This window comes from Aplidium turbinatum, chromosome 3, assembly GCF_918807975.1.
Source record: "Aplidium turbinatum chromosome 3, kaAplTurb1.1, whole genome shotgun sequence".
NCBI lineage: Eukaryota > Metazoa > Chordata > Ascidiacea > Aplousobranchia > Polyclinidae > Aplidium > Aplidium turbinatum.
The window spans coordinates 14,387,515-14,414,004 of record NC_137474.1 but is presented as its reverse complement, the minus strand read 5'-3'; the positions used below and the strand labels follow the sequence as shown (position 1 = coordinate 14,414,004).

The window sequence follows — 26,490 nt, the reverse complement described above, 5'->3', positions numbered from 1 at the left end:
TTACAAAATAATAGCCATGTGTATTGTGCATATAGAAATTAAATTTTTATCCAACAAATTTATTGGAATAAAGTGTTTGAGATGAAAAGGCGTCAGAAAGTCGGTTTTTATTCTACTTTCCCAAAAATAGCTTCAAAATTGAAATTTTCGAATTATAACACAAAGTAATGCTAAACTAACAAAACATTACTTTTTCTCATAATTATAAGGCACTTTTTGGCGTTTTTACATTTCAAAGTAATTGCACGAACATTTATATTGCCTTTACATTAAATTATATATATCTAGCATGGACGAAAATGTCTAGCCACCTGAGACGAAATGCTTATATTGTGAAGGGCAAAAATGTAGAAAAATGACCAGTGTAGGTTTAGAAAATTTGCAAAGAACAAAAACTAAAAGTCAAGAAATTTCACATTTCTAGCACATTTCCTTCTGTAAAATATTTTACTACTAGATTGGGGCGTCCTCATAAAGCCGGTGTCACTACAGATAGGGTTAAATGGTGAACATACAAAAACTTCATTTTTTGTGGCGGGTTTGGGGGGGGCTTGAGCCCCCTTAGCCCCATGCTGGGTGCGCTACTGGGCTAATATGTGTGGTTTTATATAGCGTTTCATCTACTGTTATGACACCACTTCCCAGCTAATGTAGAACGGGGTCTACAAAGCAAAAGACCGCAAAGCATAACGACTTGTCGCAAAGGAAGTGTCTGCCCTGTCGGAGGGCGGTGATTTTACCACCGCCCTCCGATTAATGAAACCACACAAGTCTCCAAGGCCCGATAAGACTTGCCCTGAGCTTGTACTCCATGCTGGCCCTGTCCAAATTCTGGCTACCTAGAGTCCTTTTTTCCTGCTTGCACCACCTCACAATCTCAAAATCTGGAGAAGAGCTTTAGTAGTGATCCCTAAGCCTCACAAGCCACCAGAGGACCCATTGAGCTATCGTCCGATATCTCTCTTTTCTGTTCCTTTCAAAATCTTCGAAGGCTGATCTATGCCCGCGTCAATCCAATCATCGACCCACTCTTCCCAAAGAGGCAAGTTGGGTTCTGGAGCGGAAAATCCACCGTAGATCAGATCACACTCTTGACCGAAGACACTGAGGATTGCTTTGAGAAAAAAAGAAGGCTAGCTCTGTATTTTTAGATTTTACAGCTGCCTACAACACCGTATGGCACCGCGGCCTTACTTGCAAGCTGCTTCCCCTGCTTCATGACCGACATATGGTCCATGTGGATGTGATTATGGAATTTGTTAGAAATCGAAGCTTCACCCTTACCACCGGCAACTAACGGCGAAGCAGGCTGAGACACCTGAAAAATGGCGTCCCACAGGGATCAGTCTTGGCTCCTCTTCTTTTTAACATCCATACTCACGACTTGCCAAGCACGGTCTCCGCAAAATACACATACGCGGACGGACGACACCCTGAGCCAGGAAATAAAAACCCTCTCAGCTTATTTCGAGAAATAGCGACTGAAACTCTGCGAAACCAAAACTGTGGCAGCAGCATTTCGTTTACATAATCGGGAAGCTGATCGTGAGTTGAATGCCCTAAACCACAAAAATCACTGTCCTTCTGCCACGAACCAAAATACCTCGGGGTGACAATAGACAGATCGCTTACGTACCGCCACTATTTGGTGTCACTGCGCAAGAAACTCTCATCGCACGCTGCACTGCTCAAGCGCTTGGGAGGCTCTAGCTGGGGAGGGAGGGCTGACACTTTGTATAGCAGACCTCGCCCTTGCCTACTCCTCAGCAGAGTACTGTGCACCTGTTTGGTGCCGCAATGCTCACTGCCACAACATCGACACTGCCATTAACAGCGCTCTGTGCACAATGACCGGGTGCCTGCGTCTCACACCATTGGACAAATTTTCCATTCTTGCTGGCATCCAACCCGCTGAGCTTCGTCGCGAAAAAGCCCAACCACCTGTTACGGACAATTTTCATATCAAGCGTCACATAGAACCGTAGCCTACTAAACCTGACGTCTTACGTCATGGACTGTTGCTAGAAAATAGCAACGATTACATCATCGTTAAATCTTGAATTGCACAACCGTTTGCAGCTGCAGCATAACATTACATCATCGTTAAATCTTTAATTACTTGAGCAGGTGTAAGCCAGGCTTGAACAGGTGTGGGTGGGCCAAGCTTGAACAGGTGTAAGCCAAACTTGAACAGCTGCTTGAATAGCTTATCATTGCTTATCATTATTACGTTACAGTAACTGCCTACGTGCGTTTGAAATATTGCAATCTATTCTCGTCATTTTTAAAATTGTTGCTTGAAGAGTGGTCGAATATTTAACTGTTTTGCTTAGTGCTTGCCAGCTGGACAAAATTTCCGCCTTTATCCAAGTAATTTGTTTTGTAGTGACAAGTTTAGTGGTGTATCGTGTTGCACCTCAGTTTCGACGGCCAGTGGGCTATTTTTTACAGAAACACAATTCTTGAATAGACGTTTCAGAAGAGTGTTTCTTTTCGGTCATTACATACAGACAAACGGATCCGGGAATCTTATGTTACAATTTTCCCACGAAGAGATTATGGTTTACCGCTGTGACCACCACCTTCTCCATTCCAAGATCTTTGCTCCCCCAAAAGAGCATCCTCGTTGACTGAAATTAAGACACCCAGTCGTGCCAGCCGCTCAACTCATTTCTGCGGTTACTTGGGCGGACCATAAATGGAAATCTCAATGGAAGTCAAACACCACCAGACTCCATTCGTTCATCCCCGATGCCACCCGAATAATATAACCCAAATAATCTTGCTAGTATATTATCACAAACATACCTCTTCCGGAATCCTGATATTAGCATATGAATGTGATGCTGATGACAAACAAAGGCAGAAAATCTTATGACAAAGCGACAAAAAACGATAGCCTACTCAGGAAAAAACTTTGAAGATACCCATCTGAAGCTCATGATGTTGTCAACTATTCTCCAACGCCTGTCGTATACGCCAATGTAGCCTACATGCCATATTATGCATTCCTATCGCCCCACCATTAAACTTTAAATCAAGCTTGTGATACACTTCCATTGATTCAGGCAAAGTGTAATTATGGTTTAGCACCTATCACTGCATATTGTACGGAAATCATATTGTTCTGCATGTTGTACGGCAGGGCCGTTGACAGGATTTCTCGGGCCCGGTAGGCTACCAATTTATTGTCGGGCTCCATTCATCGACAATGTTATGAATAGCCTATAAAGGTTGTGTACAAACTTTTATTGATGTCGTTTTAGCATGGTCATTTAACAAATCATGAGCAATCTTTGAAATTTTTTGAACCGCAAAACTTACTATCTCTATCAATAGCGGTTGCTTTTTTGAACTTTTATTTGTCACATGGTGCTAGAGTAGGCTATTACTTCGCGATTGCATTGATGTTTCACTGGTCATTCTAGGCTCACCAGAAGAGAATTTACAGCAAAGATAGTGTAGATAGTCAGAAAGTTTTCAATTTGATTTGGGAAAGGTGTTTGGGCCTCGGTCAAACATTTGCTGATTGCTGCAATCTGAAAAACGGTTTTGGTCTAGTTTTTAGTGCAGAAATAGGGATAGCAATCTTCTTGCCTGTGCCATTTCAGTTTTTGAGTTTGAACAAATATTAGCCTGTTTATTTTGAAATTCGTGTTTCGGGTAATATTCGTGGTTAGGGAAATCACTAGGCTAAACTAAATTCTTATTTTACTCTTTAGTGGCTGAAGTGGCTATTTTACCACCAGAAAACAGAAGTGAGCCTGGTACCCAGAAAGGGGCCCGGTACTTTACAATCTGACGGCTAAAATGGCTGTTTTAACCTCTGATGTTAATTTCTTTAGATCTGATTATATTAAGCTCTTGATAACGTTTGAAATCGCGGGGAATTTTTTCAATCTGGGCCCCTTAAATATTTCGGGCCCGGGTCCAAAAGTACCACCTAGACCCCCCTGTCAACGCCCCTGTGTACGGAAATCTCTTTCTAGCTACTTTGTGAAACAAAATCAGTTCTATTTTTTACGTTGTATTTACGTTATGCAGATCATGAATCTGACAGGTAATCTAACTAGAGTGCTAGGCAAATACTTTACTCCATCGAAGCAATAGTAGTAGTAACTTAGGTTTTACTCCCTCAAAAATGGCATCTAATGAAGTATCTTTGCAAATTGAATATTCACCAATGCGGTAAGTAAATATTATTATTTTACGATTATTCGTACATGTGTAACAAAAAATTGTTCTCATGTTACGACTTTTTTGTTACATAAGAAAAGTTTAATTTAAGAGTAGCCTACGGTAGGCCTACCTGAGAATTTGTGCATAACTGTTTTTCAGCTTTTACATTTTTGATCTTTTGATGAATGTCGAAATTTTTTCTCGGTTTTCACTGTTCTTAGTTTCTTTTAATAATGTCTATTTAGATACCGTAATGTCTTTTTAGACATTATTTTTAAAGAAATAAAAAAGAATCAAAAGTCATGCAAATTTCACTTTGTGTTGAGCTACAGCCCACTTGAGGGGTTACTGTTATTTTTTTATTCACTTCTTACACTTTGGTTTAAAAGTTTTCAGTGAAAACAGCTGTCGTAAGCTTGCTGTCGTAAAACAAGCTTGATATTTTGTGCAGCACTGTAGGCTATCTGCCTAATGAGAGTAACTCATGGGATTTACATATCAAGTTTCACCCCTGTCTTGAGTTGACGTTGAAAAGTTAAGTTTCCGGAGAAGTTAAATTGGCAAAGCCAACCTAAGTAACAATCTTTAAAATGTAAAGCTATTTAGACTAGGTTTCTCAACAGACTATTTCTTTTCAAACTTTAAAATCAAAGTTGTTACGGCCAATCTCTGTACAAATCAAACGTCATATAAAACCGTTCAAGTCTACTGAATATTACGTCATGGAAGTTGCTAGAAAATGTGCCAAAATTGCACCATCGTTCATAGACTTGTGTCAAACTTGTTTGGACTTGTTTGGGCCTGTTTAAACAGGAAATATTACATCAGCTTTAAACACCTGTTGGAATGACTTCATAATTGTCTTTCATTTATTGCGTCACAGTTACTTTCTACGTGAATTTGAGATATTGATATCTATTCTGGTCATTCGTAAAATGATTGTTTGAAAGTTGGCCGCACATTTAACTGTTGGCTTAGTGCTTGCTAGCTGGACAAAAGTTCCGTCTTTTATCCAAGTAATCTGTTGTGTAGTGACAGTTTAAGTGGTGTAGGCGTTGCACCCCCTCGTTTTCGGTAGCCTCGGGCTAATTTTACAGGAATACACTGTTTGAAAAGAAGTTCAAGTGTGTGTTTCTTCGGTCATTATATACAGACGAACGGATTAGGGAACTTTATGTTAAAATTTTCCCAAGAAGAGATTATGGTTTACCGCTGTGACCATAAAAAATAAAAGACGATTCTCTGTCTAGTGTTTGGCACAGAAGCACTTAGAAGCAAAGAAATAATAAAAGAAGATCTTATTGGTTGGTAGTCTAAAGAAGCAAAGAAAATTAAAGACATTTCTTCTCGGTAGGCAACTGAAGAACTTTAAGCTAAAAAGTAAAGACATTTCTTCTCAGTTTGGTACAGAAGAAAAATAACTTTGACATTTATTGGCAAGAAAGAAGATTAAAGGCAATCCATCTGTGCTTGAAGATTCAAGTGAAAGAATCCAAGCAAGTTTTGTGGACGTTTGGACTTCACATACTCGTACAGCTACGGTATCGTGCATTTAAATTCTTTTTTGTATTTTTACGGTCTTTGCAGTTAAGTTTTTTATAACTACTGTAATTTTGTGTGTTTGTGTAACTTAATTTTTTAATTGTTAAATTTAGCCCTAACATTTAATATGTCTACACTCGGTGGTGACAGGGACTCGACCGCCGTCGACTCGACTGAGTTTAAGCCTGATGATGTTCTTTGCGATCGGGCAGGCCATTCTGGGGAGGGACCCATTAACGATGAGGCTAAGTCAGTTCGAGAGGCCCGGCATCTTAGACGGGATATTTTGACTCAAATTGGGAAACTTTCTGTGGCCCTAGGTTCTTTGAGTGATAAGCAGGAACTGTTAATTTTTAGATCTAACTTATCTACTTTAGAAGAGGAATTAAGGCATTTCCATGCTCTTTTGAGTAAAATTGTTAACTCTGCAATCTTGGCAGAACTTCGTGATAGGGTAGATCCCGAATTTAACTCGTTAAAAAATAACTTCGAACAAAAAGAAAGTGATTTCTCAGATAGGTTAGATGCTGACATACATCCTGAGGATAGCGCCTCAAATGTAAGCACTAGGATGTCTGAGAGCTCGTCACGGATAGTTGCACAAATTAACCTACAGCTAAGACGAGAGGAGCTCCAGATCCAAGCCGAGGCCGAAGCAAGAGCTGCTGAGGCCATAGCGAGAGCTGCTGAGGCCGCCGCGAGAGCTGAGACCATACGAGTTGAGGCCGAAGCGAGAGCTGCTGAGGCCGCCGCGAGAGCTGAGGCCGTACGAGCTGAGGCTGCCGCGAGAGCCGAAGCGAGAGCTGCTGAGTTCGCACTCAAAGACGCACAGTTGAGGGCTGAACAACGTAAGGAGGTAGCTTTAGCTGAATATCGTTCTGAGTTGGGCTCCCGGCGTAGCTCTAGGAAGGGCTCTTCTAGGCATTCCAGAAGTGAACATCAATCGCAGTTTAATTTACCTAACCTTTTCCAGACGCCTGTTCAATCTGTAAGTGGACCTGTACAATCCACATGTTTTCCAGCTGTTTCAGGAGGTCTCGGGGCCGCGGCTAAGGGTCTTCCGAAGGCTGTAGAGCCAAGGTCTGCAAATTACAACCGAACTCCTCCCCCAGAGCGTACAGGTCACGGGGCCGCCATTAGCAGTAATGCTTTGCCCCCTTCAAAGTTTTCTGCGCCGCTAGTTGCTGATCGCCCAGCTACACGTAATTTAGGTGGTTGTGAGAGGCGTATCGTGTCTCCTGATTTTAACGTGTTTGAGGATCGTGATCAGGCTGTGCATGTGACTGAGCCCACTCAGCCCCTTAAGGGATATAGCTTGTCTTCTCCCGCTAAATCGAGTTCTCAACAGCAGGATTGCTTTTTTGAATACCAAAATAGTAGGACGTTCTTCGATAAGGCGGCCTTGATTGGTTACGATGGTAATAATATGCCATTTGTCTTCTTTAAAAATCGTGTTATGGCCTTGATGGCAGCTTCGCCCTTTAAGGGAACTCGTTTGACTTTGTTGCAAGCAGCTTGTGTTAGAACAGCTGCACAAACGATTGCTAATTTGGTTTCTGACACCCCTGGCTTGTCAGAGGAAGACAGGATAGAAATGTCGTTAGCTCGCTTGTCCCAGCGTTTTGGGGTTCGTGGAGGTCTTTTTGCAGAACCAGAAATTAGAAAGTATCGCTATGGTAGCAAATTGACTTCGATCTCTTCCAGTGATTTGAAAGAGTTTAAAGATGAATTGTCGCAGTGTTTGCTTTACGCGAAAGCTTATGGTCAGCGTGATAACTTAGAAGGACGTTTTGTTTTGGATTTGGCTAAACGACTCCCGTTTGACGCTAAGCAGCGTTATCTTGACTTTTTAGGTGATCAGTATGGTAGCACTGAGGAACCTACTTTTCAGAGTTTGTTTGATTTTGTAGTACGGGAGGAAACGCGCAAGTCGACTGATTTTAGCATTATGCTAATGGGCGATTCTGGTGAGTCGCAGCATTTTAAAAAGTTTGGCAAAGGAAAATTGCCTTCATGTCCGGTTAGGCAGACGTCGGTAAAACCCCATGATAATGTGATTTCAGGGAGTTCGCAGTACTCGACTGCTGTTGGCGCACCGCGCGGCGGTGTGGCCAGACATAGTGACATACCGGCGTGTTTTTGTTGTTCGTCACGTGGTCAAGTTGAATATCATTTTTTGTCTAATTGTAAAGAATTTTTGCGCTTGACACCTAAAGATCGGAGAGATGTCATTGTGAAAGCTGGCAAATGCTTGAATTGTTTGCGCCAGCATATGGTTAGAGACTGTAATCATGCAAATAACTGTCGTAAGTGTGGACCTACCAACGATAGGAAACACTATTTTCTTCTGCATGATTTTTATGTGACGTCACGTGATTCTCTGGATTTGGTCGGTAAAGATGAGGCTGGTGCCAGAGTTCCTGTGCGTAATGTTAAGATTGGAAATGTTAAAGCAGCCTTTAACCGCGTTACTGCTGCTCGTGTTTTGAATCCAATGATTGATTGATTGATTGATTGAATTTTTATCCTCGGACTAGGAAAGCTTCTTGCAGAGCTTAATCCTGGCAGTTTCACATACTTGTAGAGGCTTTGAATCACTGACGCAGGCCCGGTCACCGAGATTGACAGAGTGAAGTTTCCGATCGTTGAAGTCTTTTTGCCGGGGAACTATTCCATCCATTAGATGACTGGCAAATCGAAGTTGGTGTATTGTCAGCATGATCCTGGTTCGCAGTTGACCTTTGTTTCGAGTGACTTGGTGTGCGAACTTGGTCTTAAACCGTATGATAAAGCGTCGTTTAAAATGGATACTCTGGCTGGTCAGAAACCTACTTGTGCTGACCTTGTTAAACTCAACATCCAGTCGTTAGAGACTGATGAACTGTTTTGTGATATAACCTCGGTGGTTAACCCAGCTTGGGCTGACGATGTTAAAACTTTACCCCATAAACAAGATTTAAGTGGTTTCCGTCATTTTCATGACGTGAATATGTTTCATTTGAATGATTGTAGTACTGTAGATGTACTGATTGGCAACGACAACGCTTATTTGATGTGTGCAAAAGAAGAGCGTGTTGGTGACAATCGTAGTGAACCACATGCTTTGCTCACTCCTCTCGGTTGGTTGGCTTGTGGTGGTAAGTCACCCTTAGTTGAAAGCGTTGCTAAAGTGTGCAGAGTGCAGACGTCTTCAGAGTCGGATGTCATCTCTGGCTTTCAGCGTAAAATTGAGTCTCGCGATATGGAAATAGCAGACCTGAATAAAGTCATTCAGGATTTGACTTTGCAAAATGAAACCTGTGAATTGTCTCGCAATGATATTTTGGCTAGAGAACTTGTCGAACCGAATATTGAGTTGAAAGATGGTCGATTTGAGATACCTGTTCCGTTGAAGGAAGATATTGATCTACCTAACAATTTTGTGTTGGCGTCAGATAGAGCTGCTGCTTTAAGAAAGAAAGCTTTAAAACAACCTGAACTTCGTGATTTCCTTACTGACACCATGAAAGATCTTAAATCTAATGGCTATATTGAGCGTGCGGGTGAAGCAGGAAATGTCAAGGGATTTGAATGGTATTTACCATACTTTGTGACGTCACAATTAAAAAAGCGCATTGTTTACGATGGCAAGTCTGAATTTCGAGGAACTTGTGTTAATGATGTAATGTTTTCGGGTCCTGACTTGTTAAACCCTCTGGTAGATGTCTTGGCTAGATTTCGACTTGGTAGATTTGGTCTCATGGCTGATGTGACTAAATGCTTCTTTCAAATAATGTTACCTGAGTCGCAAAGGGATTTGTTTCGTATATTGTGGTTTGAAGATGATGACCTTGAAAATGGTAGGATGGTACCATTTCGTTTTTGTGTACACCCTTGGGGAATAAAGAGTAGCCCGTATATCGCTTGCTTGGCTATAAAGAAAATGATCGAGCAGAATCCCAGCAGTGCTGGTGAATTGACTCTCTGCAATATTGCAAATAATATGTACATGGATGATTTTATATTTTCGGCTGATAGCTTAGAGGAAGCTCAGCAAATCACTCATGAATCAATTGCTTTGTTTGATAGCCGTGGGTTTAAACTTGTTAAGTGGAGTGCTAACAAGGAGGCTATGATTGTCTTGTCAAATTTGGATAATGAGATGCTTTCACCTTTGATTCGTGACATTGACTTTCAGACTGAAAATATGACGTTGCCATCAGCGAAGACATTGGGTTGTGTGTGGCAAACCGAGTCTGACGAGATGCGTATCGCATGTTCCTTAAAGCCCTTAGCTAAACACACGCGCCGAAGTATGCTCAGTCAGCTTGGACAAAATTTTGATCCGCTAGGCTTTGGAGCGCCATTTTTTCTAAAAGCACGCCTTATACTTCAGCAATTGGCGATAGACAAGTTTGATTGGGACACCGAGGTCCCTGATAGCTTTGTTAAAGAGTGGGAGTCGTGGCTTCGCTCTTTGGACCTGCTTAAGGATTTTTCGTTACCGAGATGGTATTTTGCAAACTCTGGTGTGTGCAGTCCGGATGATATTGTTTCATATCAATTGCATGGGTTTAGTGATGCTTCGAATCAAGCTTTCTCTTCTGTTGTTTACTTACGTAGACTGGTTAACGGAGTTCCGAGTGTGTCTTTCGTTCTGGGTAAATCTACCATTGTTGTAAAAAATCAGTTTTCTTGGCCGATAGCTAGGAAAGAGCTTGTTGCCGCTTTGAATACAGCAAGACTCGTGAAGCAGGCCTACGAGGCATTGAAGATGCCCGACTGCAGTAAGTATTTTTGGTGTGATTCTCGGACTGTGTTGCAGTGGGTTAAGAACCCTGATTTACGTTTGAATAAGTTTATTACGCGTCGAGTTGAGCATATTTTATTGTTGTCTGGAGCCCAGGATTGGCGTTTTTGCCCTACCGATATGAACCCAGCTGATGTTGGCACAAGGCCAAATCTTATTACAAAGAAAGAGTTTCGAGAGTTGTGGTTAAATGGTTCTAGTCTTCTCTATCAGTGTGAAGAAATTCCATCTGTAGAAAACCCCACTCCAGTACCTGTCCATAGCCTATATCTTCGTGACGAAGAGGGGTCGCTTGACGTTGCACAGGGTGGCCTTCACAGATTGATCGAGGCCGCACCTTCTTTGTATGTTATGAAAAAGAGAATTGCTTATTTGGTTGCTTTTGTTGAATTTTTGTGCTGTAAAACGAGAAAGCGTAGCTTTATGAAGCCAAAACTGGACGCCTCTTATCTTAATAGAGCCTTAGACTTAACTGTGAAGTTTGTTCAGAAGAGCGTGTATGGCGATGTGTTACATCTAATGACCAAACGATCGCCGGATGCACTTGAGGAAGTGATAAAGCGGGGTAGTGTTGGCGCTTCGCAACGTGAGAAGGAACGCTTGAAGGAATTGCGTTCACTTAAAAAGTACAGACCTTGTGTAGATGATGCTGGTGTAATCCGCATTGAAGGGCGCTTAAGTAATTCTCCCGAGATTTCTCTAGAAGCAAAGCATCCGATTGTTTTGCCTTCGAAACACCCCTTCACTAGGCTTGTTGTACTGTCGCATCATAATCGAAATGCGCACTGTGGAGTACAGCACACTTTGTTGTCTACGCGACAGAAGTTTTGGATCGCTAATGGTAATGCTTCCGTGAAGAGGTATCTTAATGATTGTGGTGTATGTGCGATTGAGAAAGCTCGGCCTATAAGGCAGCTCATGTCTGATTTACCTTTGTCTCGCACAACTGCCCATAGGAAACCCTTTTTTGATTGCGGCTTAGACTATCTTGGACCATTGACCTTTGTTGAAGGTAGGAGTCACAAAAAAGCTTGGGGACTCTTATTCACATGTATGGCATCTCGCGCTATTCATGTTGAGCTGGTCACGTCATTGTCGCTGAGTGATTTTTTACTTGCCTTTACAAGGTTTACAGATTTACGTGGGCAGGTTAATGCTATCTATTCCGATAATGGAAGTACCTTTCAGGCAGCATCTAAGAAGTTACCCGAGTTGATAGAATCAGCTGAATTTCACAACGCCCTGAGACAGAGAGAGATAAACTGGGAATTTATACCTCCGTATGCTCCGGCGCAAGGTGGCGCCTGGGAGGCAATGGTAAAACAATTTAAAATCGCATTTTTTCACATTTTGGACTCTTCAATTCGTAAGCCCAATTTTATTAAACTGCTTACGTACACAGGCAGTGCCGTTCGGATCGTGAACGAACGCCCTTTGGTACCTTTGAGTGACGACCCTAGGGATTTTACTGTCATCACTCCTGCCTCACTTTTGACCCCATACTTAGACCCATACTGTGCTGTTGGGCAACCACATGATCGTGACCAATTAAGAAGGGATTATCGGTTCAATTTGTCACTTTCTCAGCAGTTTTGGAATAAATGGATCGATTTTTACTTGCCAGGTCTTCAGGGCCGGAAAAAATGGCTAAAAATGGCCGAGAATTTGGAGCCTGGTCAACTTGTAGTGGTAGGTTCTCTCCAAGACATTGGTAAACGTGGGAAGTATCAACTTGGGAGGGTGCATGAGGTAGTTCCACAAATTAGGAAAGGGAAGCCTGTGGTTCGTAGAGCCAAAGTTGCCGTCTGCAACTATGATGAGAGTACGGGGAAAGTGAAAGTAGACTACGTGTTGAGGGATATTTCGTGCCTCGCCCCCGTAAAGAACACCTAAGTGTTAGGGTTTGAGCCTGGTTTTGTCTGCGGTGGCCGATACTTGTCTGAGCCCGGAACAGTCGGTTATTATCGCAACTATTGTATATAGCGTCATTTAGCGTGTACCTATGGTACCAATTTCATGTATCGTCGTGTTTATTCTTATTGCTGTTCATTCTTTGCATGCCCTTTGTATTTGCGTATTAACTTAAACGTGAGTGATTCAAAAAATTTGTGTATCGTGTGTTTTATTCATTGGCTCACGATTGTCCTTCAATTCTTTTTTAGTTATGCCATGTTAGACTGTCATAACTAGGGGCCGCTATGTTACGGCCAATCTCTGTACAAATCAAACGTCATATAAAACCGTTCAAGTCTACTGAATATTACGTCATGGAAGTTGCTAGAAAATGTGCCAAAATTGCACCATCGTTCATAGACTTGTGTCAAACTTGTTTGGACTTGTTTGGGCCTGTTTAAACAGGAAATATTACATCAGCTTTAAACACCTGTTGGAATGACTTCATAATTGTCTTTCATTTATTGCGTCACAGTTACTTTCTACGTGAATTTGAGATATTGATATCTATTCTGGTCATTCGTAAAATGATTGTTTGAAAGTTGGCCGCACATTTAACTGTTGGCTTAGTGCTTGCTAGCTGGACAAAAGTTCCGTCTTTTATCCAAGTAATCTGTTGTGTAGTGACAGTTTAAGTGGTGTAGGCGTTGCACCCCCTCGTTTTCGGTAGCCTCGGGCTAATTTTACAGGAATACACTGTTTGAAAAGAAGTTCAAGTGTGTGTTTTTTCGGTCATTATATACAGACGAACGGATTAGGGAACTTTATGTTAAAATTTTCCCAAGAAGAGATTATGGTTTACCGCTGTGACCAAAAGTGTAAAAAATTTGATTAGGTTTGTCTTTCTTCAACGGTATGTTAAAAATGTTTAAACCTCGATTTTTGTCGTTTTTTGCTTTTAAATAATGAAGTATAACTTGTGTATCTACTGTGTATAGTCTGCCAAATATCACTCAATAGAAAGAAGTTCGTTTCTTATGTTAGTTAATGAGTGAAACATAATATTACTCCTCTTGTAGAGGTGGATGACAGTCATATGAACGATTCATGGAAATAAAAAATGCCGTGGAATTCCAATGTCCTAATGTCAATGTGATGGGATATGGCGGAAGAGCACGTAAGCAACCTGAGTTGTAAAAACATCTAGGGAGTATATGCAGGTTAGGCCCCAGAAATTCCCTTCCTGAAATCATGGAAATTTTAGCTTTTTTTCAACCAATTCCAAAATTTGTTAGTTTTCAATCCTAGAAAATTTAATCAAGAATATTGTAATGCTGATTAGAGATAGGTTATTTGAAACAGAAATAGATCGTTTTGACTTGAAAGTTTCACAAGAAAATTTTTGTTTAAAGTTAAAATTTTGTTCTGCTAACTTATTATTATGCTTCTGGAGCTGAAATAAAATTTTAGAACATTATTACCGTAGTGCAAAAAGTTTATTGAATTTTAATGTACTTGTTGTTAGCCTAAGCTATGTTCTTTTACGCTTTGCCCACGATTTAAATAGAAATATATTTGAAAAAATTCGTTTCAACACAATTCCTTTGTCACAATTCCTTGTTCCTTCGAATTAAAATTCTCAGAGAAAGAGTTCTGTTATATTTCGAATTAGCTATGTAGCCTACTGTAGCTATAGCCTACATTTTGTTAAAACCAAATTTTGTATTGTTTTGAAAAAACATATCGTTTTCAACAGCCACAATATTTTTTGTCGTATCCAGGCTTACGTCCAGTAATTAAATATTTAGATTAAGTGGACGGAAGGCAAAAAGCCAACTTTGTGTCCACTATCAGGCATGCCTGTGTCTTGCCAAAAACGCAGTCACGTGCTCTTGAGCGGTGTCGAATAGGCGACCTTTCGAAAGCCGAGCCAGCGCCTTTACCACTCGGCTATGCAGCCAAAAAAAGTCATAATAAATTTTTGATACAAAAACAAAAGTAGGCTACTGTAGGCTACATAAAAAATGACATTATGCAATTGATTTCTTATTTTGTTAGCAAAATACTCAAAAGCTGCGATAATAATTTTCAGACTTCCGTATTATTGCGTCAAATATTATGCCTTTCTTTCATGTGTGATGCGTAGATATTTCTTTTTGCTATTTCCAAAACTCTACAGACTAACCTGTATAGAGTAAAAGACTATAGGGTGATAATCTCAAGAGTTTGACCTCAATATTGAAACCCAACTTGGTTTAATAAAGATAACTAAGTAAAGTTTATATTTCTGGTTATCGAAAGCATAATGATTTGTGGCCTTCATTAGATGAATCTTATGCCACGGATGAATATATAGGCTATCCTTCTACTCGTAAAGCCACATTTCTTCAGCATGTGAATAATACGATAAGAAAAACTATTTGCTAAAAGAACTCGATGTATTGAACATTTTCAGGTTCATTTGAAGTCTCCATCAACCACAAACTTGTGTTCTCAAAGATATCCCGTGATGAATTTCCTTCATGTCATTACGTAAGTTGGCTTACAGGTTACAGCTCAGTTTAGGCTACAGGATACAGATCAGTAGAGAGAAAACGAGTTTTTGTGAAATAAATTTCGTATCAATGTGTACTAGGAATCGAAAATTTTCCAACTCACTGGTCTTTTAAGATGTAGACTAGCAAGTAAGTCCAACTTGTCAAAAAACCATTCATTCATGTCATGTGTTAACTGTTAATCAAAGCTGTTTTATGTCATATAGACTACTTTTGCATAGAGTTGAGATACTTCTACTGCATTCCACTACCTAGATATCAATTGCAATGCTTTTTTTTCAGATCGTCAGAGAATTGAAGACATCACAGCACGTTGTTGAAGATTGTTCTGCTGCGAAAAAGCGTATTCCTTGCTGTGAAATTTTATAAAATTAGAAAATAACTACCATAATTGATCATTAATGGCAGTTTGAAACTTGTTTAAATCATCTTTAAACAGAATTCATTATTTAAAAACTTATTATTTTTTTCAAAACAAAGATCACTGTTGTCCGTGCTTCTTTTGATAAAAACACATTTTACAATAAAATGTCGGACTAACTAAAACACCCTTCGAAATGATGGCTTATTATTTTGGTTGAAGCCCAAGTTAAAATGGCTATTAGGCCTACTCTGCTTGCTCTATGCATATTTGTCTATAGTGGCACCATTTTTAGTTCTCAAAGAATGGAACAACAGCTAACCAGGCTGCATTCACTTGAAATTCTGTTTTAAGGCACGGCTCCCTCTGATAAAAAGCTATAGCTTTTTTCCAATGCACTTGATAGTAATTTATTTTTTTAGAGGTTTTTGAAATGACTTTTGTAGTCTGCGTTTTTTCTACCGACTGAATTTGCTTGTGAACAAATGCTTCCACGTGTTTGTTCAAACAACCTTTGCACGTCGCTCACAATTGCATATTTTGATTTTTACTTAATAAATTCATCTGCAGTTGTGTGTATCTACTTCATCTTTTTAGTAATTATTATACTGTGCATTGCCATGATAGCCTACAGTGTTGCACTCGTAGCTTAAATACAGGGTTGAACGTTGTTTTGGTTATTGCGTGATAACATGTTAAAAATGATGGTTTGACACTTAAAGCCATTGGTGCAGGGTCATACTTGATGCGTGAACATGATATTGTGCATCTTTCTCAATAATGTTTAAATTTAAAGTGTTTACTGCCCGGTTGTGTAGCCTACATTTTGCATTTTTTACTGTGATATTGCAAATGTTGTTAAACCACTTTAGTAAAATTTGTTGCTTCGTGAAAAGCTTTCTTTGTCAACGAATTTTATTGCAAACAAAAATTTTATTGTTCATCGTTTTGTATCAAGTCGGAGTCGGCCTTTTTTTAACATTTCCAACTCTGGACACGCCAAAATCCCTCCAACTCCACAGACCTGGTATAGAAAGAGTCTACTAATAAGCTGAAGATTTGGCCGCAAGGGGACTTCATTTTATATGTGGTTTCAAATTGTTTCAATACAAGAAAAGTTTACTTTGAAAACCTATTTGTCTTTATTTAGGCCCAAAACCACGCTTTAAATGTGATGACTTTCAGACTGTTGAAAATTGCGTCCTCTCAAAACGCCAACCCTCGGATTCATAGTGAAAGTTCCCTTTATTTAGTTTGGTCCAGATTGAGGTGCTGACGATTGCTCTTTCACAACGACTCGTGTAATTTTACTTTTAATACAAATAATATTTACAAGACAACACAAAATTAAAAATATAAATTATAGTCTATGAGCAAATTAAGAACAGCTGGCCTCAAGAAGACTTCGGGTTTGCTCCATAATTGTGAAGGCGACATGAATGTTCATTAGACGTTCATCTTCAGCCATGTCCTCTGCTGAATTCAGCATTTCCAGTTCGTTTTGATAGTCTTTGATGGCTTTGTCAAATTGACCTGCCAACCAATGAGCGGACGCTCTTGCTTCGTAGCAAGAAGCCAACACAAACCGTCTTGTTGCTTCTTCCCCAAAAGCGGTTTTCATCTTAACGATTGCTTCTCCAGCCAGCTCTGCTGCCAAAGCGTATTTGTCTACGTAACTGCTGCATCGGGCGGTGTAGAGCAAACTCCAAGATATGACTTCAGTTTTGAAGAGAGGATCATCGCATTTAACTCTCTTGATTCGTCGATTGCATGTTTCCACAAAAGGAAGAGCATATTTTTCAATATCTCCCTTCAAAGATTCAGAACTCAATGCACTTGCAGTATCACAGCACGCTTCAGCGCAAGCCTTTATTAAACGAAGCTTTAAGTAAGATGTCGTTCCCTCAATGAGCTGCAGAGTCCAACGGAGAATTGAGAATGTTGTTTCTGCATTTTTTGGACTACAAGCTTTCACTATTTCAAGAATCTCTTCGACAGCTACCTCGCAATCTCCATCAAATTCACAGGTGGACATTTTGCTCAGTTCTGTTATCTCCCGAGCAGCGCTGGCATCTGAGCCGGATCCCAAACGGACTTTAATGGATTTTAGTTTTGTAGCCAGCTGCTTTTCATCTAAAATTTAAAAAAAAATTAATAAAGTCGTTAACAAGTACCTACAAAACGAAAGGGTCATGAAAACCATTTGTTTTGTGCTTCTGTTGAGCAGTGTTGCACGTTGACGCTGAGGCTAGTGCCGTCAATTTATGTTTTAGTTGACAGAAGTGATAGCGCCGTCAACTATTTGCCGATTTTAAGCGTCACGCGCTATGCGTCATTTTTTGTTTTCGTGAAAAATCTCGTTTCACAATTAGAGTTTCACAATGTATTCTGGCCAGCGCGACTCATCCGAATCATCCGCTTTCGCGTTGGTTGGAATAGCTACTAGTGCAGTCGTGGGAGCTTTTTTGTGGGAAAATTTTTTTATCAAGCTGATACTTTTCTCAGACCTTTCCCATACTATATGCAAATGGCTCAGAAAAAAATCCCCATCAATCGGATGATGGGAAACCCCCTTTTGGGCCCTTTTTCCAGATGACGTCACAATCCCTTTATGAAAATTTCAAGTTTTTCAAAATAGGACATATTATACATCATTTTTTAGCTTTTTTCAAGGGGAATAACTTTTTCTATTAACAAGAACCCTGAAAATGTACAGAAAAAGAGTTATTACCGATTAAGCAAAAGGATAAATCTATGAATTCCAGGCAAATTTGAAATTATTCGTCACTGTTGAACTTACTCTTCTACATTCGTTAACAAGAATTAAACAAAGTAAGCGAAACAAAAATTGAAGCTATCATCAAAAACGACAAGGATGTTGCTTTCCTCCTCGTCTTGTCCCGTTTCATCTTCATTGTAAGAGCACTCCTCTTCGGTACCAACATCGACGTTATGCAAAAGTGAAAAAAACCCAAAGATGTCGAACACTTTCTGCATACTTTTCCTTCCGTCAATCCTCCACCGACTTAATTGAGCGCATAAGAGCTTGCTCGATCGCAAGATCTTTCCAAATTCCGGTGAAGCTTTTTATTGTCCTCTTTACTGTGTGCTGCTCGGTTAGGAGTTGATCGTAGGCCTACAACCATAGATGAAAAGATAATTCTGCAATTATCAGCAATATCTGGAGTCATGGTGTTGAATGTAATAGTATAGTAGCCTAAGTATGCTTCAAATACAAAGATAGTTTCACATCTTTTTTGTATCTAAGTATAATTAGTATGAACGACATACTCCAGAGACTAGACGAAAAACTTAAGAATGAAGGGTTTTTAGTGTGAGTCACTCGGCAAGTAGTCATGAAGCAATGACGCAACTAAACAAGGCTCAGTTTCTATGAAGTAGGCTAACCAGCATGAAGAGTTGGGTGCTTCAAGAAAAAAGAGGGATTACGAAGAATGTAAAATTTTCTGGCCTGGTTAACAACGAAAAACCCATTCTTGGTACCAGATGTAAACCTATCTTCTCTTTCAAACGGTCTAGTGTCCATCGCTGGAAAAGATGACGTCAATTGTGAACAAGCGGAGCAAATTGGTCAAAATATCCAAAAAGGCTTAGATGGGGTAGCAATTACTATCGCATCAATCAATTGATCAAACCATTAGAATCCTTAATGGAAGTAAACAAAACAAAAAATAGTGCAAGTGGTATTGGTTCGAAAGTCATGTTCAATAGGATGTTTGCTGTTGCTGAAAGCGAGGAAAGCCTTGAGCAATTTTTCGAATTCGAGTTGACTTCAGAGCGAATGTCGATGTTCAAGGAAGGCATGATGAGAAAGCCTGACAAACCCTCTCTTCGAAAAATTCTTTTGCCTGGTTCTTCGTCGCATGCCTTAGACTCTTAGAGGAAATCAACAAGCAACTTCTATTATCGACGGTGGTGCATTAGGCCTACTACATAAAGTTCGCTGGAAAAAAGGGAAGTTTTCGGAAGTTTGAAATTCGTATGTGAAATATATCCAAAACCATTATACCCATGCTGTTGTTGTGTTTGATGTCTATCATGACGAAAGTACTAAAAGTCACGAGCACTTGCGCCGAAATTCCGTTCCACAGATCACGTTTGTGAAAATTGATCCGAGCAATTCACTTCTTTTTACTCAAGATCGCTACCTCAGCTGCATCGAAACCAAGGCTGAATTCATCAAGTTTGTTTTTACCCTTCTGAGACAATCCAAAGTTGAAGTTCACAACTGCTCTGATGATTTTACAATAACATCTACATTGAAAATAACTGATCTACACAATGAATATTGAAAAACGAAATGCACAAGAATGAAACTGCAAAGCAGAGGAGAAAAGCACATCGCATGGCGGTTAATTACGCGAGGCAAAATGCTCTAATGATGCTGACGGTTCCATTGTAGCGAAATCCCTTGATTATGCTTCTCTTCGAAAAGGTCCAGTAAATGTCATTGCTGATGATACTGATGTAGTTACTATGTTACTGCATCATTGGAAGACTGACACACATGATGATATTTACTTCGACCAAGGAGCGCTTCAACAATGCCTGGAGAATCAAAGAAGCCAACCCAAGTATTAAAGATATTAAAGAAGATCTTCTTTTCCTCCATGCATGGTCAGGATGCGACACAACGTCATCGATATTTGGAAAAGGAAAAGAAGTTTGCGAAAATCAGAAACGCTGAAAGAGAATTCTGCAATTATCAGCAATGTCTGGAGTTCCCAAAACGAGGTCGGAGAAGCCTCTATAACTGCATTCAAGATCTGGTATTGTGGCAATGAAGATTCAACGCTTACTAAACTCAGGTATGTATTTTTACATAGGGATTATATAATAATGTTTACACTTTTAAGATATTGTCCAATTCTAGATACCCTGTATGTAATATTTATCTTTGTTTACTTTTAAACATGACAATTACATGTATATGGCATGCGAAGGGATAATTGCACCGGAAAAGCTACCACCGAGCCAAAGAGCAGCCTACTTCCATGGGTTACGTCTTCAGAATTTAAATTCAATTTTTGTGAATGGGGATGGAGAAACAATAGCAACAACGAACTTGTCCCAATAATGACGGATATGCCAATAGCACCGGAAGCATTGACCAAGTAATTAGATGCAGATGTAAGAAATCAACGAAAAATCCATGTGGAACGAAAACTTGCACCTGTCGCAATTATGGAATGGCATGTGTTTCTTCTTTCTTCGTGTGGTGAATGTCATGGTGTTGAATTTAATAGTATAGTAGCCTAAGTATGCTTGAAATACAAAGATAGTTTCACGTCTTTTTCGTATCTAAGTGATAATTTGTATGAACGACATATTGCAGAGACTAGACGAAAAACTTAAGAATGAAGACTTTTTTTCACTTCTGCATAACGTCGATGTTGGTACCGAAGAAAAGGAATTCTCGTACAATGAAGATATGAAACGGGACAAGACGAGGAGGAAAGCAACATCCTTGTCGTTTTTGATGATAGCTTCAATTTACGTTTCGCTTACTTTGTTTAATTTTTGTTATAGAATATAGAAGAATAAGTTCAACAGTTACGAATAATTTCAAATTTGCCTGAAATTCACAGATTTATCCTTTTGTCACAGCACGCTTGGAACAGTGATACCTATACGAGTAAACGTTTTCAAGGCTTGTTTTTAAAATACAACACACCAATACCATCCAGAGCTGCTGTGGAACGCATGTTTTTGCTTGGAAAGGACATTATGCGTCCCAAACGCAGCAGATTGTCGGACAAACATTTTGAAATGCTTGTGTTTCTACAAGGCAATAACTAATAGGCTGAGCAGCCAATTACAATACCGTCTCAAAACATAAAACCTGCTCTTTATTTATAGCTATTGTTGGCCTAAACTTGGTTGAAATACTTCTGTTTTGTGAGACCTTATGGCTAAAATAGCGCTAGAAACTCGCACTGACGCTGACGCCGTCAACTTTTTTGAGAGCTGACGCAGTACTTTACGCCGTGAAGTTTTTAGGCAATTCGCGCTGACGCTGACGACGTCAATTTATTTCATTGACGCGTACAACACTGCTGTTGAGTTTGTTACATCAAAGTTTGAAAGACTCTTTCTTTCTATCACGTTTTCTCCGTTTTATTCCTTTATAATATTGTCTAACAAAAACTAACAGCAACGCGAGTTGTTTGTAACGCTTTCCATAAAAGAAATGTTTTGGTGACGATGTCGTTTGTACAGTAACTTAGCCTACTTCACCAGTTTACTATTTCATTCTTACGTGTCTACTTTAGAGGAAGATCTAATCACTAAAAAGTCAGTATCGAACAACATGTTTTTCAAAAGACTCGACTATATACGTGTAAAGTTACAAAAAAAGAAATAATTAATTAACTCATTGGATTATTATTCTGAAAATGTCAACCATTTTGTGACCTTTTCCTCTTCCGACGGCTAAGACTGTTAGGTCATTATTACCTAAAACGTTGACCAAGACGTAATTTGTGGAAACGTAATGTATTTTTCTCAATTAGCATCTTTAAATTAGGATAACAAACATGTTAGTTTATTAGGAAAATAGTTGATATATATCAGGCTATATTACCTTTTAAAGATCCACAAAATTCTTTGCTGATCTCCAAAGGTGATGAAGGTGTATCTGGGGAGAAACTAGGAGAACTATATCGCTTCTTGACTTGTTCTAATAAAAACAAAAGTTGATTCTTACCTAAAGATCCTTTTTACCTATTTACTCATTCATTGATACTCATTATCCCAGCAATGGCAGTTGGTCTCAATGACTCAAATGTCATAATTGCAACTTGCACTAGAGAGGGTGTCTTTGTTTTTCAAGCCTAGCTATATTTGGCCCCTAATCACTCTCAATAAGTTATTGGTTTTCCTAGCAGCTAAGATTTAAAGTACAAGAAGCCAAGGCTGCCAGCTATCTATCACAAAGATCCAATGAATCACGTTTCTGTAATTTTTGCTTCAAACTGAAAACAGCTCAATCGTATCAGGTCTACAGTCCAGTAAACTTTATTGTTTAAAAGACTTAAAACCAACCATGTTTTTGGAAAACTTCAGAAGATGGCCTTGAACCTTTTGCCGATGTGCATGTAGAAGATTCTCCTGAAACAGATCCTAAAAAAATTGTTTTTTTTTAGAAAAAGACACTCCTGAAACCCTCATGAAAACACAAGCTCCGCCTTGTTAAATCGTACAAACAGGGGTGATTGAGTAAACCTTCCAAATCACCTGTTGGCAAACTGGTCGCTCTTTTGCCAGGTTTCTTTCGAATACTTTCGTGAATGTTCTCTGCTTTTGCTGAAATTGCAAAAAAAAAGTTGTTTTTATTTTTTGAAGCGAGAGTCTATGCAGCTGTAAGTAGTAGTAGTAAACTGTAGTCCATAATGAAGTAGATGAAAAAAAAGTGGAAAAACAAAACTTTGTTTGCCTGTTTTTATGGTCGTAAGGATCTCTCAAGCGTAAGCAATGTAAAAGTAGAATATATATTTTGAAATTTATAAAAACTTAGACTTAAAGCTCCTACTCAAGCTTTCACATTTAACCCTATCTTAATACGAGCTGTTTTCTTAAAGCACGTCACGAAAGCACGTCACGGGCTATCTTGGCCCGTGCTAATTAATCGCTAATAACGGGAGCTATGAAAATCACAGAATCACAGAGCCAAAATATTTTACAAGATAATAGCCATGTGTAATTGTGTAATGTGGGTATAAAATTAAATTTTTACCTAACAAATTTATTGAAATATACTACTAGAGTGGGAAGTCCTCATAAAGACCCGTCTCGCTACAGATAGGGTTAATAAAGTGCTTCAAAAACTCAAACGACAACCTTTTTACAAACAATTTCCTTGTTGCTACAGTCAGTCGTTTCTTTAGGCAACGAGTGATGGCGTTTGGAACGTTTTTCTGAATTAAGGAATGACCAGCGCTGTGTGCAGGGCCGTATAGAAAATAATTTGGGCCCGGTACCAATCAGATCTTCCTGTCCTAAATCAAGACACTTCAAAGGAAAAATGCTATGTATCCAAAAAATATGCGATGGCTTCTTAAAGCTCCCGAGACACTAAAATCATCCCGGGCTGGGGTTCAAAAGTATCCCCTGGACCGCACTGTCAACGCCAGGGACTGTGTATCCAAGCTGCATATTAGCAGATCGTAACATTTTGTATCACATGTACACTGATGAACTGTAGCTGATCAGCGTGATTGGAGATAGCGTAAATTATTATCTTTTAGTTCTTAGACTCACCTTTGATCTTAGACAAGACGCCAGGGAGACAGCTGAGTGGGGAGTTTGGAGATTTGTCGTAATTCAAATCTTCAATAGTTTCATAAATGTGGTCACTTGCGTTAGCTGCAATACATTATGTATAGGTTTACTTTTAGTCTTCCGTGCAAATCTTCAATTGATAGCCTAAGTAGTCTAAGTGGCAACTTAAAGAGAAAATATATGTCTGAACGAAAACCGCTTTTAAATAACCAAGTTTTGAGAGTCTCATGCAAACCTGTACACAAAATAGCTGCGCAAAAGTATCCCAAAAAAAAAGTAAGCACAACACTACAGTACATGTATTTACACCATTGACTTAAACAGTTACTAATTAACATTTGATGAACTTTTTTGTTTTTTAATTTTATTTTGTCCATAACGACTTTAGATCATAATTATACTAGCGACTGTGATCACTATACGTAGATCAGTGTACTAGGTTAGCCTCTAGTAAAATTTATTACTTTCCAGTTGAAATGGCCTGTGTCTGTGGATCGCCATTGTCTCATACAGGAACTGATCTTGAAGATGCTTTTAGTGAGGCCATTGGGAATAACGCAACAATAGTTTGAAGTTATTATTTTTAAATGAAGTATTTTTTTGTAAGCTCATTTCCTGAATGGAATTATCCAGTCAGAAAAAGTTGTGACGTTGAAATGTGTACAGAAAAATTGACGTCTCTTTTCCATGTGTGGACCAGGGCCGGCGCGTCCATTAGACAAACTAAACGGTTGCCTAGGGCGCAGCCTTCAAAGGGCGCACAGCTGTCTTGTTTTACACTTTTGTAACTCTATTAAGCCTTTTTTTTTAACAAAAGCGGTTTTGTGCTTTGAATATTACCGCGCGATTTGTAGGCTTTTAGCCTATTCTAAGCTACTTTACGAGATAATAAACAAGTTAACTCTGATGCTTTGAAACTGCAAGTTTGATTAGCTCAACTGGAAATACGGACTTGCATTATTTGCAAAGACGTCGCAAGAGCCTTGGAATTGTAAACGTTTTTCAACATGTTAGGTAAAGAGTTGAACAATGGTACAAAACTTGATGATTGAGAGTAAAAGGCAGCTCATTGCTTGAAGCGGTTTTTCGTGTGACTCTCATGAGGAGCTATCTTCAGAATAAAATAAACCTATTTGATCGAGGTAAACTATTTATTCGTTTATGCCTTTAAAGCTCTGTGAGATAATAAAAAGTGAGATAATATACCATTCAATTTTGAACTGCTACTACCTACTGTAAAGTGACTTAACCAATAGTAACTTGAGTTAAAAAAACAGAAAAAAACTCATAACTTTTGTTGTTTAATAAAATTAGTTTGCGTTCTTCTGGTGACTATATACTAGGTTACCTCGTGATGTTAAAGATGATAACTAGCTTTTGTATTTCCGACGTTTCGTCAGTCAGCACGACTGACTTTATCAAGGTGGCTAAAACAGGTTAACACAACCTGTTCAGCAACGATGGCACAACACAAAAACATACTAATAAAATGAGTAAAGTAAAGCAGCAAGAATCAGAATTAAAACACCTTGTTGAATCAGAATCTTGCAAGAATCAGAAAAAAACATTTTGTTGTTTACTTATTACACTAAAATATTGAGCTAGGGGGTGCAGAACATAAAGCTTGCTTAGGGTGCAAAATAGCTTCACGCGGCCCTGTGTGGTTATAGGCTATTGCACTTGCAGTGATTGTCATTTATGCAAACATTTCAATGATCATTAAGGTGATTCGAATGGGCTTGAAACAATTTAATATGGAGGTTGATTGTTGAAAAACATTTGTTATAAAATCTATAGATGGAATATCTGCATCTGTTCTTTTTACGTAAACTTATACTAGCCTACAATAAAATACCGGTTGGGTGAAATTCATAAATAACTTATGCTTTGCTTGTATTTGGAAACGGTTATCAAAATTTTTTTTTTGTCTTGTGAGTAGCCTATATTTATAGCATCAACATGAAAATTAGTTAATGATGACGAAGAATTGACATACTGTAGTAGGTTATAAAAGAATTTATTGAAAGCTACATTACACTATCTAAGCATGTTGTCAATTTTTAAACAAAACCTGTGAGTGCATACCAAGAGGTAGACTGAGAACCAGCTTTCGACAACGCGGTTGGGCAGTTGGCATTGAGGCGGCCGTGGAATCTGAATAAAAAAAGATAATTAATTAATTTAGTGGTGAGTTACGCTGTGAAACGTAATAGCCTACCATGCCTTACTAGGTTGTTTGTTTAAGGTTAAAAAATCTCTTTGGTCAAATTGTTTTTAACTAGTCCAAGGCATCAAGGCTGCTTTTTATAGTAGCCGAAGTCTTGCACAAAATATCATATATGCAATAAAACGATAAACTAAATGAACTATCTGGAATTGAAACCTGTGTTAAGAAATTTTAAATCATTAAAACAAGCTTCTGACCTCCTCCAAAAGCTTGACAATATTATTACGCTACAGTTCCCACTTTGTAAATCTGACGATCAACGTTTTTCTTTATCAACCAACACTACATATGAAATGAAACAAAAAACATTACAACAGGAGGCCTTCGTGGCTCGTGACTGTTAATAAGGGAAGGCCCTAATAATTCAAGATGATGTTTATATTCCCTTGCGGACGAACGGAACTGGTTAATCAATCAAGAATTTGACACGAATTAGTTTTAGATATAAAGTTGATGCAAAATGGATTAAAGTAACTTACAACATAAATCACATGCAAAAATTTTTCGCCAAGCCAAATCTTTGGTTCAAAATAACATTTCCAAAATCATACAGAATGATTTTTTTAGCCAGTTTTAATCACCAGCTTACACCAATAAAATAGCCTCTTATCAAGACAAACAAACCTGAGCTTTCATGCAATGT

General features: G+C 39.0%; 1 protein-coding gene and 1 long non-coding RNA gene across 2 annotated transcripts; one reads left to right on the top strand and one right to left on the bottom strand.

The window, feature by feature from the left end:
• The first annotated feature begins 4,163 nt into the window (after positions 1–4,163).
• On the top strand, positions 4,164–15,770 carry LOC145766007 (uncharacterized). Its single transcript, XR_014288684.1, has 4 exons — positions 4,164–4,188; positions 13,483–13,580; positions 14,859–14,935; positions 15,241–15,770. It is a non-coding gene; the product is annotated as an uncharacterized LOC145766007 (long non-coding RNA).
• Positions 15,771–16,630: 860 nt separating this feature from the next.
• Positions 16,631–26,489, bottom strand: LOC145767544 (uncharacterized). The gene is made up of 7 exons (XM_082579385.1): positions 26,472–26,489; positions 25,706–25,774; positions 23,600–23,704; positions 22,577–22,645; positions 22,385–22,462; positions 21,924–22,019; positions 16,631–17,452 (listed from the first exon to the last, which is right to left on the bottom strand). Exons 2-7 carry the CDS (start codon positions 25,755–25,757, stop codon positions 16,698–16,700), a joined length of 1,155 nt encoding a protein of 384 aa, XP_082435511.1. The 5' UTR covers positions 25,758–25,774; positions 26,472–26,489; the 3' UTR covers positions 16,631–16,697.
• Between the last annotated feature and the right edge of the window lies 1 nt (position 26,490).

Bases quoted from the DNA above. Each gene is read 5' to 3' on its own strand.
- LOC145767544 (XM_082579385.1), bottom strand. From the start codon at position 25,757: ATGCCAACTGCCCAACCGCGTTGTCGAAAGCTGGTTCTCAGTCTACCT. The intron at 23,705-25,705 runs GTATGCACTCAC...AATGTATTGCAG, and splicing joins GGTTCTCAGTCTACCTCTTG to CTAACGCAAGTGACCACATT. The intron at 22,020-22,384 runs GTTGGTTTTAAG...TGTTTTTATTAG, and splicing joins TGAAGTTTTCCAAAAACATG to AACAAGTCAAGAAGCGATAT.